This window comes from Pocillopora verrucosa, chromosome 13 (genome assembly GCF_036669915.1).
Source record: "Pocillopora verrucosa isolate sample1 chromosome 13, ASM3666991v2, whole genome shotgun sequence".
In the NCBI taxonomy this organism is placed as follows: Eukaryota; Metazoa; Cnidaria; class Anthozoa; order Scleractinia; family Pocilloporidae; genus Pocillopora; species Pocillopora verrucosa.
In genome coordinates this window covers 12944803-12964244 of record NC_089324.1, presented here as the reverse complement: position 1 = coordinate 12964244, position 19442 = coordinate 12944803, and the positions used below count along the sequence as shown (strand labels likewise).

General features: G+C 37.6%; 3 protein-coding genes across 3 annotated transcripts; 1 reads left to right on the top strand and 2 right to left on the bottom strand.

The window, feature by feature from the left end:
* Positions 1-831: 831 nt before the first annotated feature.
* Positions 832-10870, bottom strand: LOC131775093 (mitogen-activated protein kinase kinase kinase 12). The gene is made up of 11 exons (XM_059091183.2): positions 10141-10870; positions 8733-8924; positions 7984-8142; positions 7230-7281; positions 6127-6233; positions 5606-5714; positions 4968-5098; positions 4014-4130; positions 3438-3566; positions 1741-2338; positions 832-1327 (listed from the first exon to the last, which is right to left on the bottom strand). The coding sequence occupies exons 1-11, from the start codon at positions 10572-10574 to the stop codon at positions 1247-1249; spliced, it is 2109 nt and encodes a 702-aa protein (XP_058947166.2). The 5' UTR covers positions 10575-10870; the 3' UTR covers positions 832-1246.
* Positions 10871-11453: 583 nt separating this feature from the next.
* LOC131775094 (uncharacterized) lies at positions 11454-14416 on the bottom strand. The gene has a single exon (XM_059091185.2). The coding sequence runs from the start codon at positions 14271-14273 to the stop codon at positions 12768-12770; it is 1506 nt and encodes a 501-aa protein (XP_058947168.2). The 5' UTR covers positions 14274-14416; the 3' UTR covers positions 11454-12767.
* Positions 14417-14463: 47 nt separating this feature from the next.
* LOC131775095 (transmembrane protein 41A-like) lies at positions 14464-19416 on the top strand. The gene is made up of 5 exons (XM_059091186.2): positions 14464-14730; positions 16225-16381; positions 16779-16940; positions 17248-17386; positions 18964-19416. Exons 1-5 carry the CDS (start codon positions 14576-14578, stop codon positions 19143-19145), a joined length of 795 nt encoding a protein of 264 aa, XP_058947169.1. The 5' UTR covers positions 14464-14575; the 3' UTR covers positions 19146-19416.
* The last annotated feature ends 26 nt before the right edge of the window (positions 19417-19442 follow it).

Sequence of the window (19442 nt, the reverse complement as noted above, 5' to 3'; positions counted from 1 at the left end):
ATTCTGATTGTATGAATGTACAAAGAAACTCACAGATAGCTAATCAAATGCGAACCTTGGATGTCGCAACATTTGGATACGCTCAAAATTTTCGAGCAAACAATGGCCAGCATTTTAAGTAGGTTTTCTTTCTCTCGCCACTGCAACAACAATACAGCAGCTGAAAAACATCTCTAACAATGTAAACACTTTTAAAAGCTCTGCTTTTTGGTTGTCGGTTTGGAAAAAAAAGTGGTGTTTAGAGAAGGTAATTGCCACGGAAATCGAAAATTACGAGCCGACTCAGCGAAACACTTTGCTAGAGCAATTCTACGCAGAAATTGAATACAAACATGGTTAAACCTCACAAACGATTCTATTTCATCAAAAGTGATTCGGACACAGACTGAACAATTCCTTGAACTGTTTATCCGGACTTTGAACTTTTTTGCCCCTTTAAGATGTGAAAATATCATTGTATATTATTGTTTGACCGAACGCACAACGTCATTTGCACTCGATGCACGCGTTTTGCTCCTGCATAGTTATGATAAGCTATCTCATATTTTTTCATGTATATTATTAATACGAAATCAAAATATTTATCTCGTGCAATTTGGAATACATAAGCACTCATCAATTATTTCAAAGACCACAAATTGCAATTTCGTTAGTCTTCGAAAACTTGACGAGTGCATATTTATTCCAAATGTTGCGGTGTTGGAGATTACAGGAGTATTCTACAGCTTACTGTCTTCCGTCAGTAGTACTATCCGAGGAAAGAGAGTCGTGCATCGTACAATTTCACACACACATAATAGTTATAAGTAAAATAATATACAAAAAAATAAGTTTTATTTTCATAAACAAGCGTGCAATACCAGCGCTGGATTAACATGAGATTCAATGTAATAAATATATTGCAGACGCAATCATAACACCAGAAATTAGAATACAAATTTCATTGACACTTGCTGATGGCCTATGAGCCACAAATTATGAATGTTTGAGCGCTTAAAACTTATGATAAAAAAGATAAAACTTCGATATTTGCAATTCAATTATGTATCGTTGCTAAGCGATAGCAGGTGTTCATTTGCCTAAAGGTTCTGTTACAATTCAAATGACAAAGTCCACATTTCAGTAGAGCTCAGCCCCATTCTCAACTAAATCGACCTTCAAAGAGACTGGTTACCTTTTAGGCATGGATTCTGTCAAAACTTGCTGCCCAGCAGCAAGTTAATTATTTATGGTAAATTAAAATATTCTACACAGATGAATCAGGAAGAGACAGGGTTTTATCTTCGGCTGCATAGCTTGTCTTTTTGTTGTCCTCTTGGGTGCAAGGCTGTAAAGAAGAAAACGAGTATGAAAAATTAATAAACTAAATAACAATAACAAGTATTTGTCCCCCGTTTAAGAGACAAATGACATGTTTAACCTGGTTCCGGCGACCTGGTCCCACCCTATGACCAAGAGAGGTGCACTTCCATTGTCACCGGCGTTGAATAAGCGGGAAAACGGGAACATTTTGTGTCGAACATTCTAGACAATATTTCGTGAGAAAAAGAAATCTTACAATCTTTTGGCATTTAACCACACGAGTAAGCGAATATCCGACCTGCGTATTCGAGAGTAAATGACGTTTCCTTTTTACTTACACCGGTAAAAGTCAGTTTATCCCAGTTCGAGCAAAGCCTATGACTGGAGAGTTCCCTTAGCCTATCTGGGTCTACAGATCCTATGTAAGTTGAAACTCACCTCTTCGTCTAGACACGATTCTGAAAATTGAAGAATGACGTTTGTAAATTGTTCATCTTCTGTCAGTTCCATAGAGTCGTTCGTCAGTTTAGGAATAAACTCTGGCTCGAGGTCGGATATTTCATCTGCCGAGCATTTCTGCGGTGAAAGATGATTACTCTCAGAGGAGCTCTCTGAGTTTGAGTTCCATCTTTTTCTCCGTTTCGCTATCCGTCCTGTGACATTGATGACAGGAGACCCAGGCGTGTAGGGGCAATCACTACAGGAGTGGCTTAATGTAGCAAGATTATTGTCAATGTCACTACAACTACCAGGACTCTCATCTGTATTACCCCAAGAAGTGCCTTCTATACGACCCTGACAACAAGGCCCCTTTTTGTGTCCTTTGTTTGGGCCCTCTGGGGACATAAGGTCCTTAATATTTTGGGTCAGAGCCCTTGGTGTTCCGGGTGATCTACGACGCTTTGATTTGTTTAAACAACCGCGACTTCTTTTAATCTTTTTAAAGTAACTCTGTGTCTGTTGATCGTCACTGTCGGCTTCTTGAGGCCAGCAGTCGTGTTCTGTTGGGCTGCTGGAACTGCTTGAGGTGTTGGGACTAAAAAAAAAGAAAAAAAGGAACGAAAATAACAACACTTAGATGAGTCTACAATAATCTAATTTATCGTTACCATAGTTTCCAATTTAGTTTCGATAAACCAAAACTAAAGCAATCATAACTACCAGTCATAACAAAGATTGACATCATCATTAGCCATTGAGAACTTCAAGTAAAAACAGGTAACCTGCTTGAAGCGCGGGAAACCACGAGTGACCAAGATGGAATTGGTCCTAGTTTGCATTTGCTTAGTTGAGATGTGGCGTAAGTTTTGTTTTTGACCAATCATAGAACAAAATAAAGCAAGACCATAAAAATCCAGGATCACTCACAATACTCACTTGAAAACTGCTCTAAAATAGCTTGTCATCGAGACATTGAACTGCAAAAACTAAAGCGACAAACTCCCTAAGGATTCACAAGTGAGTTTACAACAGCGTATTCACATTCCACCTTGCTGCTCTCCGCTGAAGCCTGATCTTCTCCTGACTCCCATTTACATTGTGGTATGACCGGTGAAACCGCCAGAGACCAGACGGCTGGCAAAGCAAGCCATTAATCTCATTTCTCGTCAGCTGGTTTCACTGCTTGTGCTACAGCATACGTGCCTACTCACAGGCAGACTACTGTCTTTCTCTCTCTCTCTCTTCCTCTCTACCCTCCCCTTCTCCTCCACACACAAACACACCCTTACATCTTCAATTCCTGTCTATCTCTCTGTCCTCTATCTCTACGTAGTAAATTAGTATCAACAACTAAGCGATTCTTCGTTCTGAGGAAAGACTAACGCTCGAAACGTCAGCTTTGAAACTCTTTACGATGGCCAATTTACGCTATCAACTTAGTTGAGAATGCTAACTTTCCGTGTTATACTCTCCCACCAGTGCAACACCACAGTTTCTACAAAAACTTAGCCCCTTTATTCGTCTATCTCTACATATCTTTGTGGCACCTTTTCCTCCTTAACTTATCCCTCCCCTCCCCCAAACTCTCTCCTTCCCTAATTACATCACTCCGCTTTTTCATCTCCTCCTCGCCCACCCGCTTATTTCTGTCCCCTTCCCCTCTCCATCTCACCCCCTTTTCTTTCCATACTCACCAGCTTGAAGAGGGTAGCCTTGTGACCAATTGATCGAGCTCTCCTTTCTCCACATCAGAAGTGCGTCCCTTAAGCTCTGCCTTCATCTGCCTCTTCCTGATGTTTAGGACTCGAAATTGACGTTCGCGTCTGAAAAGACAGTTCACAGGAACGGCAAAAGATTGTTGTTTAGAAAAGGGTTAACACCTAGTAACCAATTATCCACTTTTTCACTCAGTCTTTCTATACAACTGAGAGTATAAATTCGTAGATGAACCGTGTGACCCTTATAAGTGACTAGCATGTAATGTCTCCTTACGATATCATCCCTGAATCACACATTAAGGTCATGAGAATTAAGGAAATGATCACCAACTAAAGAAACTCTTGATTCTTAAACAGATTCTCCTTTTCAGCACTTAAGGATGTGTGTAGAGAACAGCATGGAGAATATGCACATTGATGTTAAGGCGAAAGAGAATCGGAGTGAGAAGATCTCAAATCTCAAATTTGATTCCAAGCGGGGTACTTGAGACTGTTTCCTTTCCCGTACCAAAACGAATTAAATCCCTATTTAGCTTCAGTCTTTATTATCACCTGAGAAGTTCCTTTTCTCGGGCTTCCAGATGCTGCATGCATTCGTTTAATTCTTTGTACAAACTGTTAGCTCTCTCCAACTTCTGCTCATAATGAACTCGGATATCCTGAGCATGTCTGAAATCAAACGCAAGAATAACGTCGTTCTACAAAAGTTGTTCGACTGTTTTTCATTTTTCGTTCATAATTTGTATCAAGAGAATAAGGCGTCTGAGAACGACGTTACAAGCTCTAGAGCAAAATGACAGAGAACGTGCTAACAGTGTAAAAATAGAGCAGTTGGAGAGTTAAAACGTGAGGTATACGGCCTGTAGCCGTAACCAGCATGCTTAAAGTCGTACAAAATTCCGAACGAGCACCGCATCTCACAAAGGAGGGAAATCAAGGGTTCCATTGAGACTGATCAAACCCGGCTACCGTCTGAAAGACCTACTGCCGCTGCTGTTTAGCCTGCGCAGGTTCTCGTGTTGGGTTTCGCCTTATGCCCCCTTTTCTGGGCACAGCCGCCTATTACATCATCAAACCCCTAGGCAATGCTTAGTGATATCTTGCTACACACGAACCAACTTTTATTGGACAGGGGAAACTCGTAGGGGTTTCGATAACTTTTCCTATGAGCGGTTGCCGATGGTGTGATAAGCGTCTGCCGTAAGGCGAAACCTAAACGCGAGAGCCTACACTCAGGCTAAACAGAAGGCGATAAGAGATAGACCAGCGGTAACTTCATGGCTTTTATTGATTCCCCTGGGATCTTTAGCTCACATAAGAGACCAAGAAGACAAAGTTTGTAAAACAATGCAACACTTTGGCTATAAAAACAGCTTTAAATCTCAGACTGGGCCACTCGAATGACCAATCCAATAGCTCACGGTGAATCAAAAGTGTAATAAGGTGGGTAAACTTCACAGATAATACTTTCAATTAAAAGGAAGTTATTTTTTGTTTCGTTCTCACCGAAGCTCTTCCTTCCTTCTTCTAATGAGTTCCTCGTCAAGTTTTTGCAGTTGTTGAAGATTCTGCATGTGTACACTGCTTCTATTCTTCATCTTTTCGAACTGTTCCTTGATTTCCCCCCTCCATGTTATCTGCCAAAAATAAAATGAAACTTGTCAAGATTTCTTCACAGCCCCATACTTCATTTTGCATACAGTTCTTGGATAAAGAAAACAAAGGCGGAAATCTTTGTTCACCTCATCTAAATTTTGCTTTTTCACTTCAAAAATTATTAGTTCTCTTAAACTAAATAAAAATGCTCTTGTTTCTACCCATAATTAATAGAAATCCAAACAAACAAACAAAAAAACAAACAAAATTGGGACACTGATTTAAAGCACAAGAATATTAGTATCTCTTGGCCTGACCCTATAACTCCCACAACTGATTAACAGGTAACTTCTCCCTATAACATCCACACATCATCCAGCAAACAGGTAAGGAGAATACTCAAACTTATCAGTTACAAGTTTTTATCTTGATCTAACATCAAATTCTCATAACAATCTACAAGGAAATGTACAGCACCTAGAGGGGAGAATTAACAATCAGATCTTAGGGGTTTAAGGCATAACTGCATTTATGTCTTCTTTACTCACTTGTCGGTTCAAATAAAACTCCTGTGGAGTTTTGATCACGTCTCCAGCTGCAATGTCTACATGAAGAAGAACTTGTTGGAAAGATGGCCGATTCTTTGGTTTACTATTCCTAAGAGATAAATTTTAAGGACAAAAACTTGAGCTTTAATAGTAACATCATAAGAATTGTGTGGCAGGCAATACAGAGAATTACATACCACTCTACACCCAGAAGTATTAATTAATAATGGTGACCTGAAGATTAAACCTTTTTAATTGATGACAGGGTGACTGGCCTGTCCCATTCCACTAAAAAAAGTGCTTAACCATATGGGAGAAAATTGTTCCATCCAGGGGGAGTAGTCATGCTCACAATTACATGTTCAAGGAGATCAGCCATAATAATGACAATAGGTCCTGAATGTAGATTACTAATTTGGTGATTGTTCCAACACAGACATCCACAGACTTTTTCCTGATCAGTCAAGTTTAACAACTTCAAACTAAATCATTCAAAAGTACCAAAACATCATCAACTTTACCAACAAAGTTTCATAAGCAGTTTAAAGCCTTCTGGACAGGTGGTTGGCACAGGGAGATGTAAACTGTTGCTGCCAACTCCCCAGATTATGGCAGAGGAATCCACATCCTACATAAACATTATATTAAAAGTCAATAGGCCATTTCACAGTTGTATACATAGCAACCAAGCTAAGATTTATAATGAGGCTGAAGGTAACCTTCTTGTGATAAAGACCAGTATCTAGTTAGCATGATAACAGAGTAATTTACAATTGAAAAGCAACAAAGATTGTATCATAACAAGGTCACCCTTAGCTTCAAAGGCTTGGCAACCAAGTATGCAACTGTGAAATGACTATTCATTTTTAAAAATCTCATAATCAGTAACATGTAATAATGCAATTGTTATCTCAGCTGTGTTTCAAGCTAAATTCTCTTTTTTCCTTAAATATGGAATTGTGTAGAGGTGATAACAAAACAGACCTCATTCAGTGCTTTCAATAAGATTTGAAAAAGGTGGCTAGTTCAGTAAAACACCCACTGGAGAACAATATGAAAAGTAATTTCCCTCTTATTAGCCCGTTAGTTCCATTCACAATTAACCCTTTAACTCCCATGAGTGACCAAGACAGAATTTCTCCTTACAATATCAGTACAATATCAAGCAGACAAGTGATGAGAATAAAGAAAAAAATCAGCTAAGGGATAATAGGTTGATCCAAAACCAAATTCTCCAAACTAACATCACAAGAACTGTATGGCAGACAGTAAGGAGAATTATTAATGAGATCTTGGGAGTTAAAGTGTTAACTGGCTTCAAACAGAGTTTTTCAGTGTTAAACTTTCAATTGGTAAATGATCATTAAATACTAGTCTCCTTTGTAAAAATTGTTTTACTTATCATTTCATTTCTATTTAAAAAATCTTCCATTTGCTGACATGCAAACCTGCAGCCTGGTCTTACTGAAAGCACCGCTCATTGATCCAAGTGAGTGACTGATCATAGAGTACAAACATGTCTGAATAAAATACGTAATATTAAAATAGTTCTAATTTGAAATGAGTAGTTTAGTTTGTAAGGTGTTGTTGTGGTTAATATATTGTATGGGGCAACTATGCTTACCCTGTAGGGCATTTCTCCTGTGAGTAACTCCCACAAAAGGACACCAAATGACCTAAACAAATTTTAATGACAAAAACAAAAAGTTAAACCTGTTGGTAATAGGACTAAGTGGTGTCCAATTTGGCCCCTAATCATATGAGTGATCAATGAAATTGGATGACTGCTAAGTGGGACTGCAATTTGTTAATCACAGGTGTGAATGCAGACAGAATTGGACAACATGGAGTCCAGTAAACAATAATTAATCAAAACTATGACAAAATTTGAGGAAAAAATGTTAAACATTTTCATAAAATAAAACAACATTTAACTTGGTGAAATGTGAAACACCAGTGTGTGCACATGACATGTTTTGTCCACTTACACATGTATAACATGTGAACTGACCCTTTCACAGATCAATACCAGTATCTGGGCAATGGCCCACCTACCCCTCCCCTAACCCAACATTCACCCTAACTTGTTATCAATTGACTGTTGTTGGGTTAGGGGAGGGGTAGGTGGGCAGTTGCCCAGATACTGATATTGATCCCCTTTAACTGTCCTATTACACTGTCCAATTACAAGCATGATATATACATAGCTCTATTAGTGCTCAAATCAGGCTGGTGATAGCCAATTATATTCAAGAATTTTGTTATACTTTTAATTTAGAGTAGAAATAAGGGTCATATAGTGGAACCTACATTGAGTGGAAACTGATTGGGGATTAGGACCCTGTTACATGTACTTGAAAAACAGTCAGAAATCTTACCATACATCAACCTTCTCAGAGCAGGGCTCATTTCTGATAACTTCAGGAGCCATCCAAGCAACAGTTCCAGCAAATGTCATCTTAGCGCTCTTTTCACTGAATTCCTTACAGGTACCAAAGTCAGATATTTTGAGCAGGTCATCTGCACCAACAAGGACACTGAAAAAATATTAAACACAAAAGGCTTGAAATCATTACAAGAATCTACCATTCAGCCTGTTCTCCTTAAATTCTGATTGGTACCCATGCAATTTCATCTCCTGTAATAAGTGTTACATTTAAAGAACTGGGTTTTTTTTTAATGAATGATATATAAAATCCTGTGTAGGAATACCATGTAGATGTGAGTGTTACTGACAGTCAAATCTCTCCACAACAATCACCTCATGCACTGGTGGAAACAAAAGAGCACTTTTTGTAGAGAATTTTCCATCATAGGAAGGTTGGGAATTGTACAAGAAAATGCCAGTTTTGAACAAAATATAGTTTATTTTAAAAAATGCTTAATGTAAACTGCAAAACATATTAACTCATTCAAACTTGGGCAGTATAGGAAATCAAGAATTGGGTGTCAAAAAAAAAATTGATAGGGTACAGAAAGTTTATCAGTTTGATGAGTATCCACTTTCATTTTCAATTTAATTGTATGATATAAAAAAAATCATTGTGTGATTTTTGTAATACTTCGAATATACTAATTATACTGAATAAAAGGATTTCTTTTCTGAGAAATTTTAATTGTTACTTACTTCGGAGACTTCAAATCCCGGTGAATAATTTTGTGAACATGAAGATAATGCATTCCATCTGCAATTTGCTTTGACCACTTCACCAGTAAGGAAGGAGTGATTTGACGTCCATTACGTAAAACCTCATATAGTTGACCATTTGGACAGAATTCCATAACTATGCAGTGAACTGGAGCTTGATTGCATATTCCTCTGAGTGAAAAAATAATATTTAATTCAAAATCATTCAGGAGCTGAATCAAATCAGTAATTGCTTACCTTTCATCATTATGGCTACCCCAAACTAAAAATCTTTCTTCAAACTCTATATGCTGATCTTGGAAATGGAATTTAAGCCTTTTACTCTCAAGCTCTCGTTACTATTTCTCCTTACTGTACACCATACAATTCTTCTGTTGTCAATTTGGAGAATTTGTTATTGGATCAACTAATAATCTCCTAATTGATAATTCTGTTTACTCTCATCTTTATTCTCTTGTGTGGTTGATATTGTGTTGATATTTTAATGAGAAATTATGTCTTGGTCACTTCTGGGAGAGGAAGAGTAAAACTAAGCTGAAAAAGTTATATGAGGTAGGGAGGGTAAAGTCTGACACAAATTGTAAGAGGAAAGACAGCAATGGAATAAACTCATGCATTGTCAACTTCCCTCACAATTATTACTGCTGATCAAATTTACAGAAATCAACATATCAACATCACCTGGTACAGTGAGTCACTAGCTTAGCCCTTTCAAACCCAAGAGTGATCAAGACAGATTTTCTCTTTAGAATGTCAATAAAAAATCAAGCAGACTAGTGATGAGAATAAAGAAAAATATCAATTAGGGGAATATAAGTTGTTCCAATGATAAATTATTGGGAGTGAAATGGTTGAAGTGATTTCCTTCGTTACAATTACCATACATAAAGACAACATTAAAATTATTCTTTTAACATTATAATCACTTGCTTGCGAAGGCAAAATTACTCTTTCATCATTGTCATTTGCTTGCGAAGGCAAAATTATAATCTTTATCCCAAAAGTGGACAACAGAAAACAGAAATATCAAAACATTAGGAAAAAAAAAGAAAAAAGAAAAAAAAAAAAAAAGAGTCACAAGAGAAAAAACAAGATCAAAGTACGCTTTATAAACACGTCGAGGAAATCTTGTAGGAACGATTTTACATACAGCAGCAGTCAAAAAAACATTCTTACACTAATTTTTTAGTCTTAAATATTGATTAAATTCAAAATAAACCGAACCGTTTTAATCCTAAAACTGCCATTTATCGAAAAGCTATCTAAATAAAATAAATTTTAATTTTTTTCTCATTTGAGACCTGCCTGTACCAGTAATGTTCGACCTTCACTCGAACAATAATCCTTGACATCTAAGAAAAGCAAATTTACAAACAAATTTTCTCACCTGAATTTGACAATGTTCGGATGATTTATGTTCCTCAAGTGTTTAATGTCGGTATCGGCCTCGCGACGAACTTTCTTCACTGCGACTTGTTGTCCAGCATAAAGTCCCAAAAATACTGCCCCTTGAGCGCCAGAACCCAACCATTCCAGCTCGCCAATTTCGTCAAATGGAATAACCCACGAATCTGATTTCCGCTCTTTTGAAGCCTTACCGAGAATCATCCACACAGGTTTCAGACATCCTAATAAACGCTGTAAAAGACCGGCCAGAGAAGGCGAATTTGAAGGATGATCTTTGTTCGGCGAAGCTTGACTTTGATCGCTCTCTGGTTTTGGCAAGAAATCCCCAACAGATTTTCCTCCAGGGGAAAGCCCGCCGTTTTGATCCAGTGAATCGATCCTTGTGATCGTAAAGTCTTCGGTTTTTACGTTCATATTTCTGTCCTTTAACAACAGTCACTAGCGATCCAGACTTCAGACTTTCTTTCCATTGTCGTTTGGGTTAAACACCCTTCATCTTCAGCGAGTTTGTGATCGTTCGGCCATGATAAAACCATTACGGTGATAAAATTTCATTTTCTACCTGACAAAAAGCATATTTAATCTTCGGTGTTGACACTTTAACGCTTCCGATATTTCGCTTTCGAGATCTGAGCCTAGGACGAGAAAATTATCTCATATTTACGTCAAAAAGGTAGCAGATCCTGGAGCATAAAGTTGATGTTTATAAATTTTCGGACGAATATGGCGGTATGTCATGTGATTAGTTCAGTTTGTCAACAAACGACAACCAATCACACAGAGCTTCACAGGTGATGTGCTCTAACAAATGAAAACATTGCTGGTAGGAAAAGAAACACACTACATTTTTTTAACAGGAAAATCCTTGTCTTCTTAATTGCTTCATTATATTTTTCAGGGTACCAGTAAAAATTATTCCGCTCAGTTAATCTTCACATCCCGCTGCTAAACAAATTTTAACAAATGGTACCAAAGTCTGTTGACAATCCTGAGATCAGTTGTGTTTCGGTACAATCAAAATCGTTTTATAGTGAGTTAGTAGTTTTTTGATCATAACAAGATCCTCAAGGATCCAGTTATGAAGTGAATAAAAATTTCGTGTAGCTCTAGCTACGAAGATACAATGTTGATAATTTATGCACGATCTGCATTCTCCGTGTTCAACTGGTCTTAATTTCACGCAAGCTTGAAAAATGCAGGGAATTTTGCCCGTTAGAGTGTTTCAAGTTCGTGTAATCCTTCCCCTCTCTGATATTCATTGTGTCGTATGAATATAAACATGATCACAAAGTGTTCGAGTGTTTTAGTTCTTTAATTTCATTTATTTGAGAGTGCTTTGCTAAAGTAATGTTTATCAGATAACAATGGCTTGATTTCTACACCTAAAAACTGCCTGTAAAGGTTTGCTCCTCCTTAAGGTTAGGATCAGCAGAAAATTAGCATTTTAGTATCGCAAACTTCATCATTCAGAATCGCACTTTCCAGAGCAACACAAGTATCAGTGGGAGCGATAACTATTACTGAACCTTTCAGACTAACTTGGCAAATAATTATATTTTAAAACAGGCGATAAATGTGTTTGTACATTTTCTTAAGGCGGAAGTATTGAATCAAGGGAACCCATCTCTACGATCTGTCTCTGAAACTAGTTTCGTGCATCTTTTCCCTTCGGGTGATGTAAACAAATTACCTAATGTCTAGTCATAGGGACAAAAACTGGTCATTGGCAACTTGCCATAAAAACTTGAAATGTTTCTCCAAGTCATGCTTTTCCCCTCGTGAAAATTACCCTGCGGTGCAGGTATCTCATACCTAGACCTTCCACGGCCAGGGGGTTGTATTTAGTTACAGTTACACGGCAAGATCTGGGTACGAGTTTAGTTTGCAGGGTTTGTATTCTCCTGTCCTGACGGGGGAGAAAAGGGAGCAGGGGAATTAGAGGGAAGTTTTAAAGAGGGACTGTGGCCCCTGAATGAAGATTCTACCTTTTTCAAGTGGCCAATAAATTTAGTTAAGCTTTAAAACGTCACACATCTGCGTCAAGATACGATCCACATTGATCGTGATACCCTGCGTACAACCAAACTTTCGTAACCTTAAAAAAAAAAAAAAAATTGCCAGGCCAAGGAGCCCTCTCTAGTTTTTTTTTTTTTTTTTTCGAAGATAGAAGGCGGTTGTACACAGCCTACGATAATGATAGCCTTTGCCGTTGTCATAAATACCGCCTTTTTCTTTTCTGAAGATCGTCGCCATAGTCAACCCGCTTATAATTATCCTCTTGGTTATCAACGTCATAATGATTCGTTTTTAATGTCGTTACCATAACAACCACTCAGTCACATTCACCATCATTATCATCATCAATTCATCTCTCTCGTCTCCAGTATCAAAGTTAGCGGTAGTATCCAAGCAACTACGCACCTACCCCTCCCCTGAGCCAAGATTAACCCTAAGTCGCTACCAGTTGACTATTGTTAGGTTATGGGAGGGGTAGGTGCGCAGTAATAAGATACAGTCATCGGTATTCGTCATCATTATCAACATCATTCACTCGCCATCTTGGTCATTGTCATCATCTTTGCGACGACTTTCACTTCAACATCACCATCATTGCTTCTGGCTCGGTCGCAGTGGTCTGTTCACAATTTCGCACTTACCCGGCTCAAAATACTCAAACCGCGGTGTGATCGCTACGTCATTGCAAACAAATGTCTTCCATGCAAATTGAAGCCTCGTAATACACGGCTTTCCTTGGAACTCGCATGTTTCGCCGGCAACGCCAGCTAAGAATCCACAGATTCCAGGCGGACTCTGGCTTCGAACGGTCGCGTGACTACCCTGACAGCTACCTTGATAATCGGGGCAAAATCCACGATAAGACTTCAAACCACCATAAGAATCCTTATTTGTATAAAACGCCAGGCTGTTAATCAGCGTTCCGCTCTGAACTTCCACCTTTACAATCTTTTCATTTTCTTTGAGAAAGATTTCGTTTTGTTTTTGTCCTGACTTAACGCCGTACAACCACCTCGAGTTATTGCTGTAAAAGACCTCTAATCCACAAATAGATCGCGGCTCTTCTGTTGGAAAGTTCCTCCAAACGGTTATTCCTGTAATGTAGACGCCTTCATCATTGACACCATCAATCGAGTCCTCAAGAAAATATCGACCGGTTATGAATTTTTTTTTCGATGGAATTTGTTGGGTTCCTACAAAGGTTCGACCCCATGTGACTACGCACTTGGCGAAATCCCTTCTTTTGGCCCAGTTTGAATCGGTCGAACCATCTCCAGTTTCATTCGATTTCACCGTCATTGCTTTTTCAACGATCGCTTCGCAACGGCAGCCAATAATTAAGCTGTGCTTTGAGACCTCTTGGAGATGCTCCTTTGATAGAGTTGGAAGCCTCACGAGGGCCAAAAGTTTCGGTAATAAATCTGCTCGTTTACCAAGATCATACTGCACGTATCGAAACACAGCTTGTAAAACAACGCTCTCTCTCTTATCGGCGCGAGGAATCAAATTATCAACAACTACACAGATGCTCTCTTCTCTCAGTAACTCCGTCAATAAATGATGTGGAAGATGAATAAAATCTTGCGTCATGCAAATTTCTGTGAAATAGCGTACGGCGACCAATTTCGCCTCTTCCCTCAAATACTCGAAGGCAAACGTGTCTGCGATTTGAAGAGCGTTCAGACAGTTGTTCTTATTGAGATTTTCTTCCAAGAAGCGTATGCATTCTTTTTGCACGAACTCGATTCCAAGATAATTCGCGACTTCCAGAATGTATTGAACATTGTCGGTGGTAATGTCGACAGTTCCTGAGTACACAAATCGAACCAAACTCGTTATGGCGTCTTCGTCGAAATCAAGAAGTTCGACTTCGTTTGATTTTCCTTCGACCCAATTCGCTCCGAAAAGCGCTTCGAAGTACTTGCTTGATAGCGCTAAGACAGCACGATGGGCTCGTAACTTTCGATCTTTACCAATTTTAAGAGTGACGTCGCAAAATCTCTCTTCCTTCTGCATCCAAGTTAGACCACTCCAAAGGAAAAATCCGTGTGATGGATCTTTTGCGGTGTAAGGACTATCGACTCGAGACGATTTCATCGGTGTTTTTTCGATTTCTGTTGTTTGTGAAGAAATCTTACTGTTATTTGAGCTTGTCAAATGAAAAGCGAAGACGTAATTTCCATATCAGAGTGCTGCCGATAAAACATAAACGAAGCTCCGCGTGACAGCCTCGCGTGACACTGTTGAAATCACGCGATTATAAAAACTTCGACACCAGTCTATAAACCCTGATTCTAGCCTGGCGAGGTTACAAACAAACCAACATGTCGGCATTTTCCTGACTTGTAGAAATATTTGCGACCATTGTGGGGATTCAGACTCTAGAACACCGTCGTAGAATGATGAGGACACCTTCCAAAACACAGAGAACCTTCTTTTGTATTCTAGGCATTGGTTCTACTTTTTTTTCAGCTACACTTTTTCTTACCTTACTGTCGATGTTTCGACCACCATTCACAGCTAATCCCAGTACAGAGACAAACGAAAGTAAAAGGTGAGCAGGTAAAATCGCAGGCAGTTCACTCGGCGAGTATTAATAGGAGTGCGAGACTACAATATTCTCTTCTGACTTAGGTCTTAGCTATGAGGAGTCGAGATAAACCAGACATTCAGAATAATTTTCAATTGAGTATCAAAAGTGATCTGAGACTGGTTTCGCTTTGCTTTGGTCTGCGATTGATCCAGAAAATTCGCGCCATCCTCTAAACCAATCAGACGCCTAATAATAACCAGCCGTTACAAGGTCTCCCTCGTTTTCCCGCGCTTTTAATGGTTTTCCTGTTTTTGTTTCGAGTCCTCACTGGCTAAGATGACGCAAACCTTTGTTATGAATAGCTGTTTTGCTCTAGCAGACTACAGGATAGGAGATGTAGGGTATATTTGACTGTTCGAGAAGTTTTGAGAGTGTTACGAAAATTTTTAGTCAAATTTTGCTGGTCTTGCACTTTACTTTTTTGTGTAAGATTATTCTCTTGTCTGTACCCTGTTTTGGCCAATCCACCTCCATTTCCACTGACTGATTTATATTTAAAAAAGTTCTTGACCTAATCCATAGCTCATTGTGCCAAGATTTCTACACAACCCCATACTTCATTGTGCATGCAATTCTTGCATAAATAATACAATAGCCAAAACAATAGATAGCCTCTGAGACCAGGGCTTTGTTTAACCTCTTTAACCTCTAAGAATGATTAACATCTAATTTCTTCCAACAGTATCACCTTTAATTAAACATGAAGGTCAATTGAGAATAAAGGAAATGATCACAAACTAAAGAAGCTCTTGATTGTTAACCAAATTTTCCTTGTGTGTACCTTAGGAAATGTTTAGGGAACATTAAGGAAAATTTGCATACTGATGTTAGTGTTAGGAATGGTATAGGGCTTTAATCTGACTGTCAATGGACCTGTATACTCTGTGGCTATATAGGCTGTATGGACTGGCATCAGATCATGTCAATACTAGAACAAAAGATTTTAGAGTGCCACACAATATACTTACCAAGCAAGAAACTTAGAGGAACAACAGAGTATTGTTTTGAGGATCAAAGGTGTATAAAGAAGTTGCTTTTAAAACTGCAACACTTTGCAATATCATGGTTGCAGTTGCAGTTATGGTTACTGTTATTGCAATCACAACCATGATATTAAATTGCTCTACTGTTGGGCTAACATGCAAAATGTTAGCTTTTAAATGCTTTATGGTGGCCAATTTACATTATCAACTCAGAATTGATAATACTAAATACCCTGTTATACTCTCCCACCAATGCAACACCATAGTTTCTTTAGAAACTTACCCACTTTATCAGTTAGGAGTTGTCATCTTGATGTAACCCCAAATTCTTGTAAATAATTCACAAGAAAATTTGTAGCTGCTAGTGGGGAGGATTAACAATCAGATCTTGAGAGCTTAAAGGTTGACTAGAAAATATGACCATATATGTTGGAGTTATATTATGTTCTGTTATGATATTTTGGTTTTTCAGTTATGAGCTACATTTTCCAAGTGACCTTGAGGATCTGAAGTCTTTAGCCAGTCTATTGAAGCAATACAGACAAGATAATTTTGGTTATGTGATTCTGCTGTTCTGTAGTGCATATTTGTACAAACAGACATTTGCCATTCCAGGGTCTGTTTTTATGGTAGGTGTTTATAACAAGCTAAGATTTTAGAATGAATAAAAAATTAAAAGAGAAATAAAGAGATGATTAAATAAGTGATCAGGTAAGTAGGTATTAGTTGATAAGTAAATGAATAAAGAACGAAAAAATTACTTGGTATTAAAAAGAAAAAAAAAAGATTAAAAAATGAAAATTTTAATAAAAAGATAAAGTCTGTGGAGTAGGAGTAATTTTCCCCAGCAAATACTCAGTATTTTCTTGGCGAAAATTATGGCCATCATCTTTGATTTTAATGGCAGGGGAAGGCTGGGGAGAGAAAGAAATTTGTCCCGAGGGGGTGAGAGATGGTTAAAAATTAACAGAGTTAATTAAAACTCAGATTAATAATATCCTATGTTCTGTGCAATTTTATTTTCAGAATTTGTTAGCTGGTGCAATATTTGGTATGTGGGTTGGATTTCCATTGGTTTGCACCTTGACTGGATGTGGAGCCACATTTTGTTATCTGTTATCTAAAGCGTTTGGCAAAGTGCTTTTACTTCAATATTTTCCAGACAAAATCCAGGCCTTGCAGGGCAAGGTGAGAGAGGACAGATGCATACATTATATCACCAATGACAATGTTTTCCTTTTTATCATATAAACCGAAAAAAACACATGTTGTAAACCACAGATGAAGTCAAAATGTGATAAGTTCATCAGTGACATACTAGGCTGTGCTTTATGTTTATTATGTCATCTGTGATTTACTACTGAGCGATACGTGGTAAAATTGAATCAACCTATTCGTTAATTTTATTGAAAAGGATTGTTGTTGAATGGCACTCACTATTAATTAACAAATATGTAATAAATATGTAGTCTAGAGCATTTCTTGTATTTTTCAGGTCCAAGAGAACCTTGATGGTCTGTTTTTCTTTTTATTATTCTTGAGATTGTTCCCTATGTCTCCCAACTGGTTCCTAAACATGTCATCGCCAATTTTGGAAGTACCCATTACACATTTCTTTTTCTCAGTTGTAATTGGTAAGGATACCTGACTTGCTGATTTTGTTTAATTTGGTTTGTTTAATTATGAGAATTTTTGGGGTTAATCCTTTTACTGCTGTGAGTGACCAAGACAGAATTTTTTGTCACTATATCTAATAGTATACAATATGCAAACAAGTCATGAGAATAAAGGAAAATATCAATTATGGGATTACTAATTGATCTGATACCAAATTCTCCAAACTAACACCATGAGAATCATTTGGCAGACATTAAGGAGAATTACTAATGAGATCTTAGGAGTTAAAGGGTTAAATTGATGAAAAGTCAAAGTCAAGAATAAATTGTTTAGTTTTACAAGATAAGATATTGCCCTTAACACCAGTGGAAGGAAGGGAAGGGGGATAAGTGTACTCAAAATGACCAGTGCAAGAAAAAGTAGACTGAGAAAAAAAAGTAAACTAAAAGTACCGTATTTCTTCACCTATAAGCTGACCTCAGCTAGAAGCCGAGACCTTAAAAGTTAGAGACCTTCCAACAGACTTTTGTTGTCCAAAAGAAAAAGCAAAACCATTGGCTATAAGCCAAGAGTGAAATTCTTGATTGCAACTGGCCATTTGAGTGAGCGAACCTCATGTAAAATATTGGGAAATGGCACAATGAACAAAAAAGCTTATGAATGCAAATAAACACAAAAGAAAAAAAAGCAAATCAGTGAAGATGTAAATACTACTACGCAACTGCAGAAACACAACAATACTCTCAGTTACTGTAACCTGACAAACATTTCAATCAAGTATCTCTTTCGTCACTTATTTTTCTCATCATGCCAAAATGTTCTGCTCTTCATATACTATGGCTTTCAATATAAAAGTTATTGTGGAAGCTGAAGCTGTAGAAAGCAGCTCGGAATTCACTCAAGATTATGGACTTAGTGAGTCCATGGTGCGATGCTGGAGAAGGGAACAGGTGACAATTCTTTCTGGCAAGCTTAAGATGTCTGAAAAACGTGCAGAAATGGACCGTTTCACTCCCAAGTGTCCCAAACTAGATGAGTACTTGTTTTTGAATCCCAAACCCTTGGCTATAAGTTGAACCCTGTTTCTTGTGAAAAAGTCTCCCAAACTTTTGTGTCAAATACTGAAAAAATTGCTCAGCTTATAGGTGAAGAAATACGGTAACTTATGGAATCTTTCACTATATTATTGCTGTACAGTCATATTGTATCATAGAAAAAGTTGTGGTTCGCCAATGTGGTCAATACACTTTATATATCAATTACAATATTTTCCCTGGCTTTTTATTGACTTTGACTGTAGATCTCAGTGTTTTGTCCACATACTGCAAATCTCCCTCTGTCATCAGTTCACAAGGTGACACATTCACAGTCGAACTTATTGACTGAAGAAGATTTTGTACTACGCAGTTGAAGTGTTGCAATTCACATTGAAAGTGGCTGCATTTTGAGAAAAGTGATTATGCTTTATATAGAATATCTTGTGCTCTCTGTGAAGCCCACAAACATAATACTAAAAGAAAGTAAAATCAAAAATTTTATTTCTGAATTGGTTTTTTTCCTTTGTTTGTTTGTTTTTTATTTTTTGCCTTTTTAGGTCTGATGCCATACAATTTCATATGCTGTCAAACTGGTTGTATTTTGTCACAGTTGACATCTCTAGATGAACTGTTTACTTTAAATGTTGTCATCAAGCTCTGTGGCATAGCTGTTATGGCATTATTACCTGGTTTAATTGTCAAGAAACTTCACAAAGCCAAAAAATCCCATTCCGATTGACTAGATTGCTGCAATTTTTTCAAAAATTTTATGAAAATTATCTTTTAGGGAATGTGAAAATATGAATTTTTTGTAGTATTTATGAATTGAGAATAAAAACTTTTCTCAATGTGCGGAAGATTTGGTGGTCATCAACATCTTAATTATTATATGTGTCCTAATTGTGCTAATAAAAATTATTGAGACAATTATTTAAAATGAAAGCAGAACATGTACTTTATGCCAAAAAAGAAATAAATTATATTAAAAGCTTCTTTATTCTTGTATACAGAATGTTTATTCTTGATGATATGTTAA